The sequence below is a fragment of the Antrostomus carolinensis genome, unplaced genomic scaffold, assembly GCF_000700745.2.
Source record: "Antrostomus carolinensis isolate BGI_N321 unplaced genomic scaffold, ASM70074v2 scaffold7513, whole genome shotgun sequence".
Classification (NCBI taxonomy): domain Eukaryota; kingdom Metazoa; phylum Chordata; class Aves; order Caprimulgiformes; family Caprimulgidae; genus Antrostomus; species Antrostomus carolinensis.
In genome coordinates this window covers 35,298-56,460 of record NW_010304391.1, presented here as the reverse complement: position 1 = coordinate 56,460, position 21,163 = coordinate 35,298, and the positions used below count along the sequence as shown (strand labels likewise).

The 21,163-nt window shown below is 39.8% G+C and overlaps 1 protein-coding gene across 1 annotated transcript in view; it reads left to right on the top strand.

Moving 5' to 3' along the window:
- DMD (dystrophin) overlaps positions 1–20,821 on the top strand; it is a gene marked incomplete at its 5' end in the record, with an annotated part of 65,467 nt that extends 44,646 nt beyond the window's left edge. The window contains 3 exons of the mRNA XM_029084131.1: positions 343–466; positions 4,925–5,017; positions 19,969–20,821. Of these exons, the coding sequence (XP_028939964.1) occupies positions 343–466; positions 4,925–5,017; positions 19,969–20,066 (315 nt within the window). The remainder of the gene's footprint in view (positions 1–342; positions 467–4,924; positions 5,018–19,968) is intronic.
- Positions 20,822–21,163: the final 342 nt, after the last annotated feature.

Sequence of the window (21,163 nt, the reverse complement as noted above, 5' to 3'; positions counted from 1 at the left end):
TAGATCTCTCTAGAGCCATTTTCCAAACAGGGTGTGAAGTGTTATCAATGACAAAAACATACCAAGAAATCTGATCTGTGGAGGCTAGTCAGAGAAAAATATTAAATTGTTCTACAGGCTGCAAGTGAGAAGGTGAAATCATGTTTTGGTATTCTTATTTAATCTTCTTCCTTGTTTTGTTCAGAATTCAAATCCATTGTTTGCATAGATATATTTACTTAAAAACAGACAGGAAATTGTATGTATTCATAACATAAATAAAAAATACAGAGACCTCAAGATCTGTGCAACTGTACTGAGCTGTTCATAACAATCTCTTCTTTTTTTTTCTTTAATTTTCAGCCGCAGGCAGATGCCAAGGTGAACGGTACAACACTATCATCTCCTTCTACCTCTTTGCAGAGGTCAGACAGCAGTCAGCCCATGCTTCTTCGTGTAGTTGGCAGCCAGACTTCAGAAACCATGGGTAAGATAGCAAAGTTCAGATTTTCATAAAAAACGTAGTCGAGCAAAAAAAATCCTTAAAGACAGAAAATACTCTGCTCTCCTGTTTTGTTCAAATGAGAATGAAGTAGACATTTGCAATGGTCTTTGATGTCATCTGGCTGTTTACACTTGACGTGTCCATTATGGTTCAGGCTTTTGCTTTTGATCATGATGCACACGCTAGCATGGATATTTTGACATTAAACACAAAGCTCAGCCAGGGCTTGACTTTTGAAAACAAATATCACTAAAAACCTAGCTATTTTATTCAATAGACTTTCAGCTATTAAGCATGACATAGCTGATTTAAATATACATAGTATTAATTATGGCTAAGAGATTAAATGTTTGATTAATTATTGTCCCACATTATGATGTGATCTTATTTTTAATGTCATGGCTCAATCAGTAGGATTGAGCTGTCACTCACAGGCAGTGCTCATCTTTTCTAAATATCACATCAGATGTGATAATGAACATCATAGGAGCTGTGAAGTAAGGTTAAGTAATAATATTCTATAGCTTGAGGCTGGAATTATTATTTTGTTGATTTTAGTAACTGCTCTGTAACATTTTCCTAATTTCCTATCTGTTATATAATTGGTAAGTATTTATTACCAAGTAGTAAGGATTTTCTTCTAGTAAAAAAGCAATCAACCATTGCAGCATCTTTAAGCAAATGTGCTTAAATTACTTCAGCAAGATAATATTTGAAGTCTGATGATAATACTCAGCTTCATACACATAAATTTGTTTAGCATATATTAGAGAGAGGCTTTAGGGGAGAGTGAGAGGCTTAAATGAGAGCTTTTCTCTTCACTGCTGTTTGGGGAAGAGTCAATGATAGGGAGAAAAGGAACGGGAGGGGACATTCTCCTGTGTCTGAAATGCCATCGTAGTGGGAGATGCATCTTGTTTGGGGGCTTTTTCTTCCACCTCAAGCATAGGCAATAATGTCAGTCTGTGCTACTCTCAAAGACTGGTTCTGTACGCTCTACAACAAAAAAAAGTGAAATAAATTGTACCTTTAGGAATGCTTAAGTTAAAGCCTGGGAGTGAGAGTACAGTTACAGGTAACAGCAGTTTCAATTTGGATCTTTGTGAGTAAATATTTTGCAACAGAGTAGACAAAATGTATTGGTGGACCAACTTGCATCAGCTTTCTGAAGAAATGTAATGAATTTCATCACATAAAATATGTTAATTAAAATACACAAGAAAAGATAGGAAGACAGTGGTTCCCACCCATCTTATTAAAAGTCTTGTAGTTTCATATTTTATTCTTTAGTAGGACAAAATACAATAATGTAATTCTTTTTGTATGACTTGATATAAAATTATTCCTATTTAACTTGTGAGGCTGGAATTAATTAATTAACACACAAATAATAATATAAACAGCTAAAACTTACTTAAAGCGAATATTTAGACACAAATTGGTTTTTTTGTTTGTTTGATTGAGCCAGTATGTGGCAGGACAGTGAGATGCTGAATCGTTATCGGTATGATCATGTTGAGATTCAGCAAAGCAACACTGTTGGCAGCAGGGAGTGGAGCTTATAAAAAGAATTACTAACCGAGCTAACAAACCGCAGCTAATTCAGTTTGTCGAGTCTCCTTTCACACCAGAAAGCTTTGCTTGCTAGTCTGAGAGTTTTCTGAAGTGCAATTTAAAGTACTTTTGAATTGTGAAGGGAACCAGAGCGGTGTTGTAAACAATGCTCCCATGCATCAAGCATATGCCCAGTAATGAGGGAGTCATCATTTTCAAGAAAAGAGTGAGGACCTCTAGGTCTCTCAGGCAATGAGGTAATGTAGTGATCACTCATATATTTTTCTTTTTGAAAGGAGACCTTATTTTTTTTCTTTGAATCTAGACACACTGCACTTCTCTGTCTCTGCTTTCTCAAGAAGAAATTATTGTAAAAAGTTTTCCACTGACAGTGTTATCCAGCCATTTGGCAAAAGCAGCAACCCAGTCAGATCCTAATTTACAAATAGAAGAGCTCACCCCTTGATAACCTGAAATATAGCTGGGCAAGTAGAAAGGTTCTGCTTTTCTTCTGAGAGTCCTAATGGAAAAGTCTTGATCTTTGGCCTTTGTCCCCCAGTAATGTTGCACCAGAGGAGGTTTTCTGAGGCATGTGAGTCAGGAGCTGAACTTTAATTCATTCAGGTACCACCAGATATTTGAGACCCACCCAGTTCTCCAGGCCTTTTCTAGAAACACAAATGGGAAAATTACCCCTCTTGGGGTAAAGAGGGGTAATTGAGGTCTGAAGGTGTCTTTACTTTTGTTGGGTTGCTTGGCTGATGTCTTATTTTGTCATTTACAAAGAAAAGCCATCCAATGAGAAAAAATAAAAATAATGCATTTTAAATAAAATATACAACAGTCTTGAGGGTCAACACAGTTCAGTTTCTATCAGTGCTTACCAGGACATTTGGAAATCAGTACCTGTCCTCAGTTCTTCTCAACCAGGGCAACAGAACCACTGCCCTCTTTCTTTCAATCTTTAGGGACAGGTGGCTTTCTGCAGGCACACTGATAAGGTCCTCATCCTGGGTAGAAACGGCAAGATCTCACTCTGAGTTGTCACCTTGACATCCAACAGGGACTGGAAGGACATTAATTCTGCTATGGCACCTCTGTCAGTGCAGCACTTGGTGTGAAAATAACTCATGGTGTGAGTTGATTTGTGTGAACCCAGCACCAGTCAAAAGCTGAACAAGCTGCAAACAGCTTCAGCAGCTATTTTTAGACCATTAATGGAATAAGAGAAGCTGATATGAAGACCATCACTTATATGAATTAAGTGCTTCTTGAGGACATTTTACCTTACTTCTTGTACTGGAATGTAAAAAATTACTCTTCATCAGTAATAACTCTTGTGAAACTCCTGTCCTTAAGGCTAGGCCAACACTAAGCCTAATAATAGGGAATATATACCACCTTGAAGTGTTCCTTTAGCATCTCTTCTAGTAGGCTTTCCAGTAGCGTGGAGCAAGCACCTCAATGTTTAAAGAATTTAAATGCTAACAGAAAATCAGGCAGTATTATTCAAGGTGAGTAGGGCAATAAGGCTGGAGCACCTCTCCTATGAGGACAGACTGAAAGAGTTGGGGCTGTTCAGCCTGGAGAAGAGAAGACTCTGGGGAGACCTTCTAGCGGCCTTCCAGTACCTGAAGGGGCTACAAGAAAGCTGGGGAGGGACTTTTTACAAGAGCAGCTAGTGAGAGAACAAGGGGAAATGGGTTTAAGCTGGAAGAGGATAGGTTTAGATTAGATATTAGGAAGAAATTATTTCCTGTGAGGGTGGTGAGACACTGGAAGAGGTTGCCCAGAGAAGCTGTGGATGCCCCCTCCCTGGAAGTATTGAAGGCCAGGTTGGATGAGGCTTTGAGCAGCCTGGTCTAGTGGAAGGTGTCCCTGCTGATGGCAGAGGGGGGTTGGAACTAGATGATCTTTAAGGTCCCTTCCAACCCAAACCATTCTATGATTCTATGACATATTAGAATAAAGGATCATGAAATGATTTTTCAAAATAAGGATGTACATCTGGTGGTTACTACAACAGGCAAAACTGCTTTTGTGTTTTAATAGGGATAAAAGAAAATAAATCCAGTAAAAAAGGAGAATCTCACTCAAAGTATATCTTTTAGGTGTATTGTTTTCTAAGATGCTTTATTTGTAGTAGAGGCTAGGGTCTACAGTAAAATCAACGTATGGATTTTAGTTATCTGAAACCATGATCAAAAAAAAACTCAATAAAAATAAAATGTATTGAATTTCCCATTAAGCTGCTGCCCTATAATCAGGTTATATAAATTATTCAGTGGGAGAAATGTATTTTGCTCTATTAAACTGCTGCTAAACCCTTTTACAGTACAATTGAATGTTCTTGGAGCGCCAATCTGATGCAATTAAACTGTCAGAAATATTAATACCGATGCAGATGAGAATCTGGGTTTCTACTGATTTACGCAGCTAGGCAAAGCAGTGCTAACATGAATCCAGCACTATTAGAAAGCTGCTCAATAGCAGCACTCACAACAGCAATTTATTTTGGCATTAGTAGAATAAAAGAAGCTGAAACAGTGACTGTCATTTGTAGAACTAAATGTTCCTACTAGCAGACATTTTACCCCACTTCTTTTACCAGAGAAGATTGTTTCTTAAATCCATTTTTATAAATTAAAGTCAGTGTTAGTTTTTTAAAATTAATTGTTTAATTTCACTTAGATCTTTTTTTTTAAAAAAAAAAAAGAGAGAAACATAGTAGTCAACTAAATTCACCTCTAAAATTTTGATTGTGTACTAAGCAGAAAATGTGTTTAAGTGAACAGCCATTGCTTCATGAAGGACATACGCAATCACAAGCTGTTAGCAAATGGTTTTACAGTGGCTCTCATGCAGTGGTGTGGATTTGCTTTCCAGGTGAGGATGAGCTGCTCAGCCCTCCCCAGGACACAAGCACAGGTTTGGAGGAAGTGATGGAGCAGCTGAACAACTCCTTCCCCAGCGCCAGAGGTGAGCGCTGCTGCCCATAGCAGATGAGAGGGAAGAAGATAAAAGTGCTTTCTGTTCCTTGATATTTTCAGGGGGTTGTGTTTTGGTTTCAGCTTTTTTGCTGCTCTTTTTTTTTCTTTTTAACAAAACTAAACCTGTAGAAACCTGTCTTATTTAGAGTGGAGAAGCAGCCTGCTCCTCCTTTACCTTAACCTTCCTCCACAGGTAGCCCTTGCTAGATAAGTGGGTGAAACAATGTCTGTCTGAGACTCTTTTTTTCCTGAGCATTTTCTTCTCTTCCCTTTTGACATGTTCCTTTTCTCACAGCTTCTCTCCTTTTTAGTCATTCTCCTTGCTGATTTATTTTTAATACATGTTAGAACATTTTGCTTCTGTCCTTACCTTTCTCCAAGAAGAATCTGGTTCAAAATAATATTAAAGCTCTCAGTGAAAGTTCTTGACCTTGTAGCACTTGGGTCCATAGTGATGGAGGAATAACAAGTAGGCTGCTTGTTTGTGCAGCGTAGTGTACAGCCACAGAATTTCAGTGTTACTGTTTTGCTCATTCCTGTTGTTTGCTAAAGATAAGCATTTGTATTACTGGGATTTATTTGTTCAGCCTTTTTTCATTTAAGGTGGTCTTTTCTGAGCCCAGAGAAAATACACTGCTGCCAAGAAAAATGGCTTCAATTCCTAGCAGGAGATGGGAAGTTTGGGATATTGCCTGTTGCTGTGAAGGAAGGCTCAGACATAAACCTCTTGGCGAAAGAAAGTCCCAGTGTCTATTGACAGCCTGGATTAAGTGGATTTCAGTAGGGCATAGACTTACCGCAGAGCCCCTTGCACAGGTTTCACACATCACCCGGAGGTTCTCCTTTAGTACATAAATGTGTTAACCATCATGACAGACTTTTAGTGAAGTCAAGTTTTCTTCACCCTTTGGTTTCAAAGCAAGCTCAGCTCTCACTAGGCATCATTTGTGAGCAGTGAAAAAGGAGAAGGCAGAATAAACTGCATAAGATTTCTTGCTATAGATCAAAAGATGGGATCGTTTAGAAAGATACTATTGAAGAAAATCTGATACAATACATTGTTCCCCACATTCATCTCCACCTCAACATTATATGAAAAAGTCTTATGTCCAGCCTTCATTTTGCCTAGATATTAGTTATTAGAGAAAATAGATGAAAAATCTTTCAAATATCGGTATGTAGAGAAAAAAATGGTCTTATTTTTAAAGTTGCTGTGTACACAAGGTTGCAACAGACAGTGCTTTCTTATCAGTGACCATCACTTGTGTAAATATGCTGTGTTTAGGAGATCTTGCATAATTGTTTGTGTCTAGACGTAGATACCCCATGTGTTAAAATATTCACCAAATGTGGTATCTAATTTGTAATCATAGCTGATTACACTGATGAAACAGTGTTTCTTTTTAAAAACAAGCTTATTTTTAAGTAAAATAGGAGCAATTTATGAAACAACAGTTAATGAGATATTTGAAACACAGCAGTTAATTTCCTGTGTATAAATAGATAGAGATCGGTTTGTTAGGTATCACTCCCTACTGACTGGGAATAGAAAAGGCTTTTAATTTTATTTTATTAGTGAAAAGTACAAAGCTTCATGAATCAAACTGACAGAATATAAAGTTTAGTGGGGAAAAAAATATATTAAATTGGTAACATCAGTTAATATTTTAATTCCATAAGTTAAGCTATAACTTCACATTTTCATTCTGGTGATGCAAAATTTGATCATTTAAATACAGAGAAATAATGTATTCCCTTATTTTGTTTCTTCATTCTGTAACTATGTTAAAAGTGTAGTATGTGATCACAAGCATCCCTAAAAGAGATTGAAGCTTCTATACTTTCTTGCCTATCAGCCGTAGAGGACAAAAATACTCTCTAGCTGCATGGAGAGCTGCAAGTGAGGAGGAAGCACAGTCTTTGACATGTGTCTTCTGTCCTCCTCAGCCAAGCCATGAGAGGAGCTTCTGGTGCAGCAGCCAGGAGCAGGCACAGGCCGTCAGACAGAGTCAAGCTTCCCACGGGACTTTTCTTCTGGGCCTGACCAAGGCACTGTCAGGCTGAGTCAGAATCTGCCTCTTCCTCTCTCTTTGGCTACACAAAAAGATTAGTCCAACTGGGAGAAAAAGTTGTTCACTTTTTGGAGAATTGTATCAGGTTTTGGCTAAAGAGATTAAGACCTTGATTAGGTTTCTCTGTTCTTCCTGTATCTTTTGATGCATTTGCACAGATGCCAGGTTTCTATAATTGCTTTTGGTTGAGGAATAGGAATAGTCGGGTGCTCTGTGAGAAATAGTTTGTCCTACAACCAGTGCAAATTGATTTCCAGTCACTGGTTGACGTAGAAGGCTACTGACATTGTCGATTTTGCTGAGATCTCATGTGAACTTCAGTTATTGGAGTTTTCTTCTACCCTCCTTTCAATGATTAAATGATATTCAACTGAGAGCTGTATAAATAAAGCTTACATTCACAGCTAATTTGCCTCAGCCTCATGTAGACCTTAATTATGAGAGGAGGGATGCTGTGGTCAGTCAGATTCATGGGTGTCAGGATATGACTTAAAATTTGCAAGACCAGAGGAAGGAGAAAAGGAAGCAGCATTGACTGATCTCAACACACCATTGAATCAGGGGCCTTTTTGCTGTTGAAATGCAAATCTGTATCTCAGGTTTCCAATCTGTAATAAAAGATCAAAGTGTAATTGATCAGAGTGAAATAAGTTTGATAAAGCAGCCCGAGAAGAGTGCACAGTGTAAGGATTCAGACACGATGCAGGTAATGTTTTATTTCTTTGCATTACAGGTTGCATTGAATCTTAAGCTATTTGTAAGTATTCAGGAAACAGAACAATAAGCCCAAACAAGCGATGAGCACAGATCTATAAAGAATACATTTTCTTAAAGTAATTCTTATTAAGTAACTCTTATTTTAGAATTACAAAATTGTCAGATGCAAGAAGCTCTGTCATCCCAGTTTGGCATTCAGAAGTGTGTTGTGATATAGGAACTTATGAAACATTATTTGAAAAGTGAATTCAAACTTCTTCAGTAAAGTGGCACCATAAGTGATGCATACTATCTTTAGGAAATAAAACTAGAAGGAAGATGGATTAAATGCCCAAGACTGACTAGCACTAGAAGTAGGTTTGTTTATTTCTATACTAATGCTGCAGAAGGAGAAGTCTGCTATGATATTCATAGGCCATGCAATTCCAGAACAGCTGCAGAGGACACAAGGCACTCAGCAAAACCTGCCTAGATTGAAAGTGAGGATAACAAAATGAAATCCAGGAAAGGACAAACATCTGTACAAATAACCTGAATTTTATACATGGAATCAGATGAGGAAATCTAGGGATGTATCAAAAGGCCTGCAAAGTTACTGGTAGGACATTAAATGTGGGTTTCCTTTATGGCCTGTGGAAATGAGCATGTTAAATTTCAAGCTAAATGTCCAGTCCAGCATGTCACAGCATAGGGAGTGATATGTCTTTTGAATCAGAGAGATAATTGTGGGTATCATGTAGTCATTGCGGTAACAACAACTTGGAGGAGTGCAGAACAATGTGACAAGAGCGAACTGGAGCCCTGAAGGCTTTGGTTCATGAGAAAAGTTCAGAGCTGAATAAGCAGTGAAGAGAGAAAAGGACTGAATTTCTGTGCTTGGGTGCACAGGTGTATAGTTGAACATCACATGATACAAATTAAGAACAAAATATTTAATAAAAATATCATTGGAAGCATCTGCAGAGTAAGATTTCCTCAGGTTGGGAAATGGTTTTCTAAAGCAAGTAGTAGCTCTTACTTTGAACTTCTGAAACAAAGCAGTAAAATGTAGTATGTAATACTAATTAATTGTCACTCACTTGGAGATAGATTCTTTTTGATTAAAATATTTTCCAAGTTTTTGCTGCATAAAGTTGTTTTTGAAAGGGCATCAAGGCTTCATAGCATCATTTGGAATGTATTTTAGAGAAGCATGTGTTGAATCGTGTCGTAGACCTTCATAAGTCGATCTCAGGTGCGATGACTTGTATTAACTATATACCTTTTATAGGTTTTTTTTGTTTCTTCAGTTTAACCTTTCGGCAGTTCTTGGCATTTCCTAATGGGCAGAGGACCTCTGTGCTCCTCGCATAGCTGACTGTTGGTGCCAAAAGCTGTTTCATTTCTGGAGAGGGAAATTCTGCTGAATACCTGATGATTGCTGTCCTTAAGGAGTTTTTCTTTCCTTTTAATCTACAAGGTTTCCCATCCATTCCTCTTTTACTTTGCAGCTCCCAGCAAATTCGCAACTGCTGCAGCTGCTTCAAACAGCTGCTGTGCTAACTCAAAACAGATGTCAAAGCCAGAGGTCTGACATTTAGTGGAAATCTACCATTAAATACCACCTCAGTGGTTTGTTTGACCCTGAGCCACAAAGGAAAACATTTTTATGCTGTATTTGTGCCCAGCCTACTAAATCTCTGGGGCATTGTTTCATGGTTAGAAAGTAAGATTGGCAGGCCAATATTTGTAAAGCCAAGTTCATCTCTCCTGCAGCACTGGGGACAAAGAAGTTACACCACGTCAGGTGGATCTCATGGTGGACCAGGCTGTGTTTTGTGGTTATGGTTTTGTGGCAAATGCTTTCTATGAATAAAGGTCAGACAGGAATTTAGGGGCAGAAGTTTTTCAGCTAACTGAAGTTGGTGAGAGATCTTCCCAGACTTCCCTTGCAGAGCCCTTGCTGGTGGAGTATGAGGAAGTGGGAGCCAAGAAGTGGTTAGAAGTGAGACCATGATGGTTTAAAAGAGCTAAGAGGCCATGACATCACATGAAAACGTGGAGAGGGATCAGTACTCACCGTTACTATTTAACATAGTATTGCTTAATACAGATGTTGTCTTATGCAGTGAAAATTCAAGACCCCACAGCAATAAATAAATGGCACTAAGAATAGCACTATCTTTTGCAAGTTTTATTTTACCTCAGTCACATAAAAATACACCAGACACATTCTCTCCTCTCACTCTTGCATCAGCCAGGCTCTGTCAGGAATGGGATTAATGTCCTAAGTGAAACTAGCAACTTTCTGCACTGCAAAGAATGCAGTTTCTCTCACTCTGACAGCAAAATGTCTTAGAACGCAGACATTTCTTTTCATACTTTACTGAATCAGTGGAAGAGTACCTTGGAGTTATTATACTGTAGGGTATTCTGGAAATACTCCTCTGACTGAGCTCCCCTGGCCTCTTCTGGAGTGTATCCCCTTCTCTGTGGTAAGGTCCTACATCCCTTAGTAGGATGACTGAGATCCCCTTTCACTCCCCTGTGGCACAACAGTACTGAAGGGGCTGAGCTTCTTTGCTGATCTCTCCTGGCATAGTGATGGCAAAAACTAGATCTTTCGTGATTTGTAATGCTCAGTCCTGATATAAACTGAGAATACATTAATTAATTTAACAAAACTTCAGAGAATTTTTTTTAAGAAAAAAAGCTGTTTGCAGATGCAGATCTCTCCCCTCTGCAGCCCTTCCCTCTCCTGAGCTCAATGAGCAGGGCAATGCAGTAGATGCTTTGATCTGAATCTGCATAGATGCATGAAGTTTTTATGAGTCCCTCTGCTTTCAGGTTTGATTTGATCACTCTCTGTATACCTTTGCCTGTGATACAATGTCATGTAGATTTCCAAAAAAGAAAAAGAAAGACTTCTATGAGGCTCTAAGCGACCTGGTCTAGTGGAAGGTGTCCCTGCTCATGGCAGGGGGCTTGGGACTAGATGATCTTTAAGGTCCCTTCCAATCCAAACCATTCTGTGATTCTATGTTGTAAGGACAGGAATGATAGATAATTAGGCACTCATGGATTGTGTATCAGTATTTTGATGCCTTATAGAATACAAATTTTCAGAACTGTGGCAGTACAATCTTCTTCCTCTGCAATTTATGCCAAGCCATACTCCTGAAAACTTAGAGACACACATTCATTCATATGCAAAGAAGAAAATAAAGTAAAATCCATTAAAGCCTTTTTAATCTACCTCCAAAAGAAATTAGCTGTTACTGTAGTAGTGCTACTCTTTGTTGCATTGAAGAAATTCTAGAGCTGATTACTCACCACAGACTTTCCTCACCAGCTGCTTTGTGTGGTGCAGAGCTATCCCAGTTACCTTTAAATACATTCTTTTTTCAAGCAGAATCCCGTCTGTCTCATGTAGGTATTTAGATCAGACACTGTGTAACTGCAATTTTGGATGCTTGTGCAGACAGGCAGGCATTTCTTAAGGCCTCCGAAAGGATCCAGTATTTTGCATGTAATTAGTTTCTTCTCTCCTCTTGACCCAAGCTAAACTGCTTGGGTCTCATTCATGCCCCAGGACTCTTGCACACCCAGCTGTACCATGCTGCAGTTTCTGGAGGCCTTAGGAGACCACATACTCATCTAAACCTTGGCGTTCTTCCTCAGAAGAAGACCAAAGTATGCAATGGACTTTATATCTTCATTTTCAAGGATTTTCTGTCACATTATTTATATAGAATCATAGAATAGTTTGGGTTGGAAGGGACTTTAAAGATCATTTAGTTCCAATCCCCTTGCCATGAGCAAGGACACCTTTCACTAGACCAGGTTGCTCAAAGCCTCATCCAACCTGGCCTTGAACACTTCCAGGGAGAGGGCATCTACAACTTCTCTGGGCAACCTGTTCCAGTGTCTGACCACCCTCACAGTAAAGAATTTCTTCCTAACAGTAAAGATTTCCTTCATAAGAAAAGAAATTCTTCCTGATATATTTCCTTCCTTCTTCTCGTATCAGTGAGAGGTTCTCATCTTTCCTCCTGGGAAGCATTTTTTTCAGCACTCATAGCTCCTGATGAAAGTACCAGAGGAGGTCACAGACTGTGTAGGCACTCATGTAAGTCCTACAGAGTTAGGCAGACCTGCAAACTGAAGTCCTTAGAACTGAAACTACCCCTCTCCTAGCCGTCGAGCTTGCTTTGGTACCTCTGTGCACCACCAACCTATGTGGTATAGATGTAACGTGAGTCAGGGCTCCCCTTAGGACCAGAATAAAAACCCACATGCTAAGTATGACTTCAAACCCATTGTTATCATTTCTAATAGTCAGTATGCTACTGGGGAGAGGTAGAGGGGAAGGAAGGGAATAAAACTTTCTCTGTTGTGTAAATAGTAACCTTTACAGACCAGGCTCTTCAGAGGTTGCCCCAGCCCCAGCCATTTCTGTTGCTTGGAGTGTGTAGCTGGGCGGTGGCTCTGACCTGTGGTGGTCAGCGATGCTGGTCACTTCCTCCGCCCTCTCCTCCTCTCCTTTACCACCTCTGCTCAGCTTTGCTCTGTAGTTGACCCTTGTTCTTCTTGCAAAGCTCTTTATTGTCTTCCTTCCCTTCTCCTGCAGGCTGCCATACCTAGAAAAAAACTTGACAGCAATTAGATGACCGTTATTCTGACCTGACTGGTGTATTTTCCTGTATATATCTGTCTCTCTCTCTCCATTGTCCCGTATGTTGTTTACAATTACATCATTTACAACAGCTCTGGGGCAGAGATCATCCTTTCTTGAACAGCGTCTGCCATGGTGACTTTCTCGCCTAAGGCTACAATGTCTGGCCGTACTGGTGCTTGCAGAAGTGTACCAGTGACAGTGGGACGCTGCTTCTGGAGGCAGCAAACATCTTATTGTCACTGGCTGTGCAATGGGAAGGGGGGCTGGGGACTGTTTCTGCTGTTGATTAACACCTGGCTTTCTTTTTCTAAAAACAAGTATGCTATGCTGAGTGTTTGCAAAGAATCAGTATAATCAAAGTATGGCTTCTGTGAAGGTTCCTCAGGAACATCTTTTCAGCTAAGCCCATTAATGACTCCTCCGTTTTGGCAGTACAACTTGGAAGTGATGAGATACTTGCCCTTTTTTCCCTTTTTACTTGATTTTTTTTTTCTTCCTTTCTACCTCTGCCCCTTCAGTTTTACCATGCTTGCAGATCAGCTTGTTGGAAACATCTTTCAGAATATATTTACCTTGAATGTGAGCTTGTTATATTCCAGTGTACAACTCGAGGTGAAAAATACGTGTGTGTGTGCACATGCATGTGTATATGAATGTATACCTGTGTGTGTGTGTATAGACCATAATAGAATGTGAAGTGCCTGGAGGAGTTAACTTGATGTTGGGGAAACATGATTTTTCCACTAATACTGATTGGCACAAGTACTCAAACGGAGGAAATTTGAATGCTCAGAAAGTGAATTCAATCTTCTCTGCCACCCTTATCAGCAAATGAAAGGGCTGTAAGTTTTAGTAGTTTTCTCGAGTGTTTTTGCTGGGTTAAAACCAAGCTGCAGATTGCAGAACTGTTCTTGAATAAATCAACTCAAAATCATCAGTAGATGTCAGTGCACTTTCAGTCTTTGTTTAAAGCAGAAATGCAGTTCTTTTATATAAAACTCCTAAGCGGAAATTGAAGTGTCTCTTACAGTATAAAATACATATTCATGTGTGTTTTTTTTCCTTTACTTTTCTGATATTTCTTCCGCTTCCTCTCTCTGTTCCTAAAGGAAGAAATGCCCCTGGAAAGCCAGTGAGAGAGGTTAGTGAGACACAGGCTCACTGCCATGGCTTCTGTTTGTCACAGCTTGCTTTCTGTGCCCAGCATGCGTGTGACGGCAGCACGGGTTTGCTTGGGTTTGGTGAAGGGCAGGGGGTGGTTTTATTTTGCTTTGGGTTTTGTTTGATTTTGCTGAGTGCATTCCCCATGTGTGCTCTAACAGTAGCGTACCTCTCAACTTTCAGTGGAGACAGTGTCAGCTCAGGGATGTGCATTTTCTTACATCCTCCCAGAGGTGGAAACTCAGGAATGGGGAGGAGAAAATAATGCATTGAAATTAAACCTCTGTATGATAAATGTGGTCAGAAAACATGCTGCAGTCACTGATGTATGTTCTGTTGCTCTTGTATGTAAGCATAGCAGGGAGACCCATGTCTCTCACTGTTCTGCTTACATGCTCAGAATTGTATTTACATATATCTGCAAATATACCAACCATCATCGCCAGTTAATAGGGTTTTTTTTTCTTTTTCTTTAGAACAGTGAGAGTTGAGAGGTATAAGAGATTCAGGTGTTTTAATTTCCTGATACACTATTGCAGAATGAAAAATGCTACTAACATTCACCAGCTCCACAGTGTTGTGTTCAGCAATGCAAATGGGCGGTGGTTTTCGCTGTGCACTTCGGACACGTTTGGGTTGATGCCAAATAGATGTTAGAATTTGTACGTCGCTGCTTGTTAATGGAGGAGAACATTTTGCGCTGTGTTGTCATAGAACCTTTGAAAGTGTTTCCAGAGAGCCTTGATTTTTCCTCTATGAAGCTGCTCTTCACTCGCCAACCAGATACAATGTTTGAAAGATGAATTCCTAGCGAAAATTATTATTAAAGAGAAAATATTTGTAGACTGCCTGAGTGCAACTGCAAGTAACTGTGCAATGGCCTTTCCCGAACAAATGATGCTCAGTGTGGGTGAGGCGGGAACTGAAGGGTAACCTGTTTTGCAAACTTTTGCTGGTGCAGAGAGGGTGGCTCATGGAAAGACACTGCGCCGGGGTTTTTAGCAGAGCTGCTGTGAACCCTCAGTCACTGAGAGCTGTCCTGGGTAAGCCAGGATTTGTTCTAAGGTGGTGCCTTGTGAATACAGCAGTTCTCTGCATCGGCTGTAGGAGCTGGCACAGGTCCAGCTACTTCGAGGAGTCAGATCCTCAGTGCAGGTTAAATTTGTCCTCAAATGACAGGTAGGTCCTCTCATATGGAGCAAAAAAGAGTGCTTGGGATGTCATCAACAGACTGCACCAGTCTGAAATTTTCTGGAAATTATTTCATATTCAGCCTTGCATGCTGACAGCCCATATGGTCTGAGAATTGTTCTCCAATTCAGCAAAACAGGTTGTTGATTTCCACTGTCTTCATTCATATTTATGCATATTATTCAGAAAAAAGTTCTGCTGCTGGGGGCATATTTGATACAGTTAATTTAAAAAAAAAAAAAAAAAAAAAAAGAAGAAAGAGAAAATGGGCATGTCCTACCTGATCAGATTCCAGCAGCTTAACCCTTAAAAAGTTTACTTCAATGAATCACTCGCCACTCTCCAGTTGTATTTGTGCTCGTTGACAGTTCCAGAGGAGGGGGTGGTAACTTGCAGAGCTGAATATAAAACATTATTTTCTGCCTGCTTTTGAAGTGTGTGAGCTAAGGTATAGACCAGCTTTTGTTTTATGTATGAATCCATTTGCACAAAGGCAGATCATGCGTTTTTAAACCCACTCAGCCAGGGTTTGATCCCATTGTTCACATTAGGTTTTGTCTTTGTGTGTAATCCCATGGATTTTGTATTCGATATGAATAAGGGTATCAAAATCTAAACCACCAACAGGAAGGATTTTTCTTTTGTCAGGGGAGGGTTAGAAATCTGTGCTGCTAAAAAAGGCAGTGCATTGTGTTGAGGTTTCTTAGTTTCCTTCCTATCCACTCTTCCAAGTTGGAATGCTCCACATTTGTTTCTCTGACAAGCTGTAGTGTAAGATGAATATTCAGTTACTGCGCCCTCACCCAAGGCCCTTAAATCCAATAGAGACTCTAAGGCAAATTGAGCAGATGTGAAACGCATCATTCTGTGTGTCACCAGAAGTGGTGTAGTTAGTGTCTGCAGAAATAGGTGTCTTCTGCTTTCAAAGCAAATGCACCTCTGTTTTATATTCCCTCCATTTCAAGTCTAAATTAATACTGTCCATGTCCATTTTGAGCTTTATTGCCATATTTTAAAGTGTGTGCTAGTTTTTTCCTTACATGGTAGCATCTTTCAACCTTTCAGTGCCCCAAGCATGGAGAAAACCTTTTCAGCTTTAAAGTTTGTTGTTGGGGTTTTGTTTTTTTGGTGGTTTTTTTGTTTGGTTGATTGGGGTTTGTTTTTTGGTTTTTTTTTTTTAAAGAGGAATGGAATTATTGCCTTCTTTGGTGGCATTACTTTAAAATATGAATAATAATGAGTGGAAAGCTATGATTTATATTTTTTCTGGGTTTAGGACAGTATTTCTTATCTGCTGCTTTATTAAAAATGTCAATATGTCTTATGTTTCAGTCTTAGAGAGGGCAAGTAAGCAGTATTCAATAGAAGCAGCAGAGCTATACAGAAACAGACAGCAAATTTAAGCTCTTATTTAGGTAAGAGGCATTATAGAAGAGGGTGCATTCATTGCACATACAGTACCAGGAAATTATTGCACATGTAGTTCTCCACTATTTGCAGTCTTGATTGACCTAGCTGTTATTCCCACCTGCAAGAGGGGCAAAAAACCTGCTGGCAGTGCATTGTTGCCCAACCGAGGGCTCTCCCATTGAGTGGCTGGAGTGCAGCTATACTGCCCGTTCTTCTGTCATGTCCTCCCATCCCATGACTGTTCCAGAGACTGTGGTCCCCAAACTGTTCCACTTTACAGTCCAACTATTAACATAAACTGCAATCAGCATTGTATTATGGTCATGCTCTGAGCTGTAAACTCCAATGGCTCACATGGTCGTTCAGCTTTTCTGCAGAGGAAATTAAGAGCTGTGCTGGAGAGGTAGCGTGGATGGTGTGGGGGAGAGGGAGTCCTATCTCCTTAATCACCCCAGCCTGCCACTGTGCAGCTTTTGTGGAGGGAGATCGGATTCAAAGCATGATTAATTCAAAAATATGTCAGCAATTAACAGAGAAAAGAAAAAAAGACTATCAGACATCCCTGCAATTGTTGGGCATTAAAAGAATACCTAGGGATCCCTGGATGCATAAGGTCTTCTTGGCCCGTGTTTTAGTTGCCTGAAGAGTTTAGTAGTTTGTACCTACTGTGGCGTACTTCTGAAAGCCTTTTTTTCTGTATTTTTGATTGAAGTTATCCTTTCTAGACATAGATTATTTCTATAAAACCAGCATGCCTTTGTTACCTTTACAGCTCTGTATCTGACAGAACAAAATGGTATTAACAAATACTGATTTTTTCTGAAGACGGAGTTTATCAGTTTGGGTTGCTCTAAATCCATGGAAGGGTAATTGCTCTTCCCAAGCTGGGCATGAGTGGTGTTGGAGTTCCTGAAGAGCTTGCAATCCCGTAGTTGTTTGTAGAAACAACAGATCTCAAAAAATCTGAACAAGAGATGGTGCTTCTCATGCCTGGCTATGCAGTTATGGCTCTCACCACTGCCCTATCTCGTGTCTGTAGGTTGCTGCAGATGAGGAAGAAAAAGAGTATTTAAGGCCTAGAGATTTCTTGAAAGTAGTTTGCAAGGTCAGGATGTTTGTGGAGTTGCTGCAGGTCACTCCAGTTATACCAGATTTGTTACCATAAAGCCTTGATAGCACATGCTACAAATGTACCTGAGCATGTCAGAGTTTCAGGGAAGTGGAGCAAACCTGTGACAGTTACCTTTCTGTTTATGGAAACATCTCCCATCTAATACATGTTCTTGCTTTCATATGACTTCATCAGATTTTCACTTTCCATGGTGTAATTTGCTGGATTGATCTCACCCTGGATGGTGCCAGTAAAAGAGATTATCCCTTACATCAAAAATAAATGTGGTAGCATACGGTTACTTTACAGTAAACTATGTTCTGACCAAAACTTGGCTGGAATTTTTCATACTCTGTTAACTTGAAGTGATGATGAGTAAATTACAAGTTTTTGCTTAGGATGAATAGGATGACCACACATTGATGGTTTATGGATGAAATTGCTGTTTGATGCATCTATTTCTCTGTGCATTAGTGCAATTAGCAAAATGTCACCAGATTAGAACCAAGTATTTCTTTATATTGATACCTGGCAAACTGTGTCACGCACAGCACAGCTCACTATCGAATGCGCAGCTTGTTGAGTATCATTTAGATATGGCATAGTTTTGTGTAATGAATGCTACATTTAAAAAACAGAACAAAGCAAAACTTTAGTATTTGAATGTAAAAGGTGGTTAATAGTTCTCCAGAGGAAACAAACTTCTCCGGGTATTTTTCTGGTCATTTTTTTGCTATTCCATAAATGCTGATGAATATTAACTAACGTCACTCCAAGCTCCTATGTACTTTAAAAATGTCAACAGTATGTGACTACCATAATATTTGAACATTTGGAAGAGGATGGTGAGTTTGTTTTGCCCCACAAGGAAGGTTCATTCCTGTTAGAGAAGACAGTTGTGTCAGGAGGGACACCCACCGTGTAGGTGGTCAGTGGTGCTTTACAGGTAGGGACAGCATGAAAGGGGCATCCTGGGTACCCTGGTCATGTCCTTTCTTCATTTGGATGCTCCTTCCTCAAGGACCATGGCGAGGACTCTGCATCCAGGCTAATGCAGAGCGTTCCTGGGAAGCAGGGTTGTGGGCAGATGGTGTTGTACGTCCCATGTTTTTCCAGACAGATACTGCATTGCAAGTACTTTCGGGGAATAAATCAAACTCCTCAGGCCATAGCAACGTATAATTTTATTGAGTAATACTTTCCCTGTTATATACTTGGAGTTGCTGGCACTCTGCAGCTTGGGGACTTCTTGAGTTGGAGGTCATATGCACTTCTTTGCATCTAAATAAATCTTTCTTCAGTGATTATTTTCTAACTCCTTTTTTAACTCATTTATGTGTTTGGCCTCAACGTCAGCCTGTGGTGATGAGTTTAGTAATACAGTTATGTGCTGTGCGGAGTATAATTTCCTTCTGCTTGCTTTAAAACTTCTGTCTCCTCGTTCCTCCTTGTCCTTGCAAGAAATCTGGAGTCCTCGATTGGATGCTCATCTTGTAGGGTGTCTAGATCTCTGTCATACTCCCTCTTCAGTCATATTTTTTCAGAAGGGAGACTCCAGATGGTATTCAGCTGTTTAAATCGTGATGTCTCTGTCATTTGAGATGTCAGAGGGTATTTGAGACAGTCATAGAGTGCTGCAAATCTGACACAGGACTTGCAGGAGACCCACACTCTTCTGAACAGCAGCTGGACTCCGGGCAGGATATGCCAAGGGCCTAAAATGGCAACTTTTGGCAATTTAATCTCCCTACCTTCAAGTCTGCTTAGTCTCTTAATTGTGTTGAAGCCATTTCATGCTGCTGATCAGCATTGCTACCTTTACTTTTCATTTGCAGCGGTGGTAAAATGAGTGTGAGAAGTTACAGATTTCATCTCCAGAACTGTACTCAGTACTGAATAAACAGCGTTTGTTCATCACTTCTTTGTTAGGAGGTCCACATGTTGTGGTTACACCATCTCAGGACTTCACAGTGGTTACAAGTGAAACACTGTATAGTTACTTGGTAATTGTGGCATATTTGTTTCTGCTGGACTGCTGTTTGAGAAGCGAAGGGTATTTTAAAAATGATTGAATAAACTGCAGCCATTTAGTTTGGTCATCGTTTTAGCCATCCATGCAGGTATCCTGCTGGGACCTCTTGAGCTTAGTGATTTACTTAATCTGATCTGCTGATCTGTTTGTTTCTGTTTTTCTCCTTGATAGAACATTGAATGGTCAAACACTTGCAGAACCAGTTGGAAACTTTTCCATGATGTCAATGGATTTAATCGTTGCTTTTGGTGAACGTTTGTAATGATGCCGCTTCATTGCTACCAGGGTTTTTTTTTTTTAAACACAAACATGCTGGCTTATTGTCAACATAGTTTACCACCATAGCCATTCAAGCCAGAATTGCTGTTAAGTGTTCTACCAAACTGTCAACCTTTGCTGACAACAATGTATTATACTCATCCAGGAGACTTTTGGAAAGAGTAATCTCCAGTGTATTTCACTGGGGATGGTGGTGAGTGGCACATGGAGAGTGGTGCATCTGTGCTCAGCCTCTTTCTTAAAGTGTTCCCTCCAATCTGCTGCCATGTCTTCTTCATTTCATTTCCTCTTCTTTGACTTTCTTTTTCAGGCCACAATGTAGGGAGCCTTTTCCACATGGCAGACGACTTGGGAAGAGCGATGGAAACCTTAGTGACAGTGATGACCGACGACAAGGTGTTAGAATAGCAAGATGTGTTTTACAACTTCAGGCGTTCCGCATGGTTTTTATAATATTCATACTACAAAGAGGATTAGACTGTAAGAGTTTACAAGAAAAAAAAAAAATCTATATTTTTGTGAAGGGTAGTGGTACTATACTGTAGATTTCAGTAGTTTCCTAAGTCTGTTACTGTTTTGTTAACAATGGCAGGTTTTACACGTCTATGCAATTGTACAAAAATTATAAGAAAACTACATGTAAAATCTTGATAGCTAAATAACTTGCCATTTCTTTATATGGAACGCATTTCGGGTTGTTTAAAAAAAATTTATAACAGTTATAATGAAAGATTGTAAACTAAAGTGTGCTTTATAAAAATAATTGTTTATAGAAACCCCCTTTAAAAAACACAAAAAAAATACTGAGGCAGTGCATTTGTTTAGTATCATTTCAGCTCTGTAACTGCATCTGAGAGATTCATGTTCTGTGTTCTTTTCCTTGCCTATCAAAAAGGAAAAAAAGAAAAAGTATTTCCTGCAGCGACACCAAAATGAACAACTTGGGTTTCTCATTGCTTTTGTCTCACTAGGGCTGGCTTAAAAAAAAAGACTCCTGAACTTCCAGTGAAGGTAGTTATGTCACCTCTTTCCAGTAAAATTAAGAATTACATTAATCACACAGCCAGTTTGCAATAATTAAATGAAAGAGCACATTACATGACAGAGCCTGCAAAAAATTAATGAAAAAAATAAAAGTAAAAACCCCAGAAGAAAGAAGGAAAGGAAAGAATTTATTGGCTCTCCTATGAGCCAGCATTTTGTCTGATGATTAAATTCCTGAATGCTATTAGTAAAGGAACATAGAAATTGCCTTACCGGATTAAACCTTTGGACCTGGGTGTCTGGTGCCCCGCTGGCTGTGGCCAGCAGCCCGTGCTTCAGCGGGAGTTGGGTGCAGCTCTCCCCCACCCGCTGCCACCGCTCACGTCACCTTTGCTGCAGAGGAGAGAAGAAAGGGAGAAGTTCCCTCTGGACCCGAAGCACGAGTAGGTTACTCACAGAGCATCTTTCCTTGTCCAGCTCCCAGTACTCTTAATCAGTATGAAGCTCCTCGATCCTCTGGA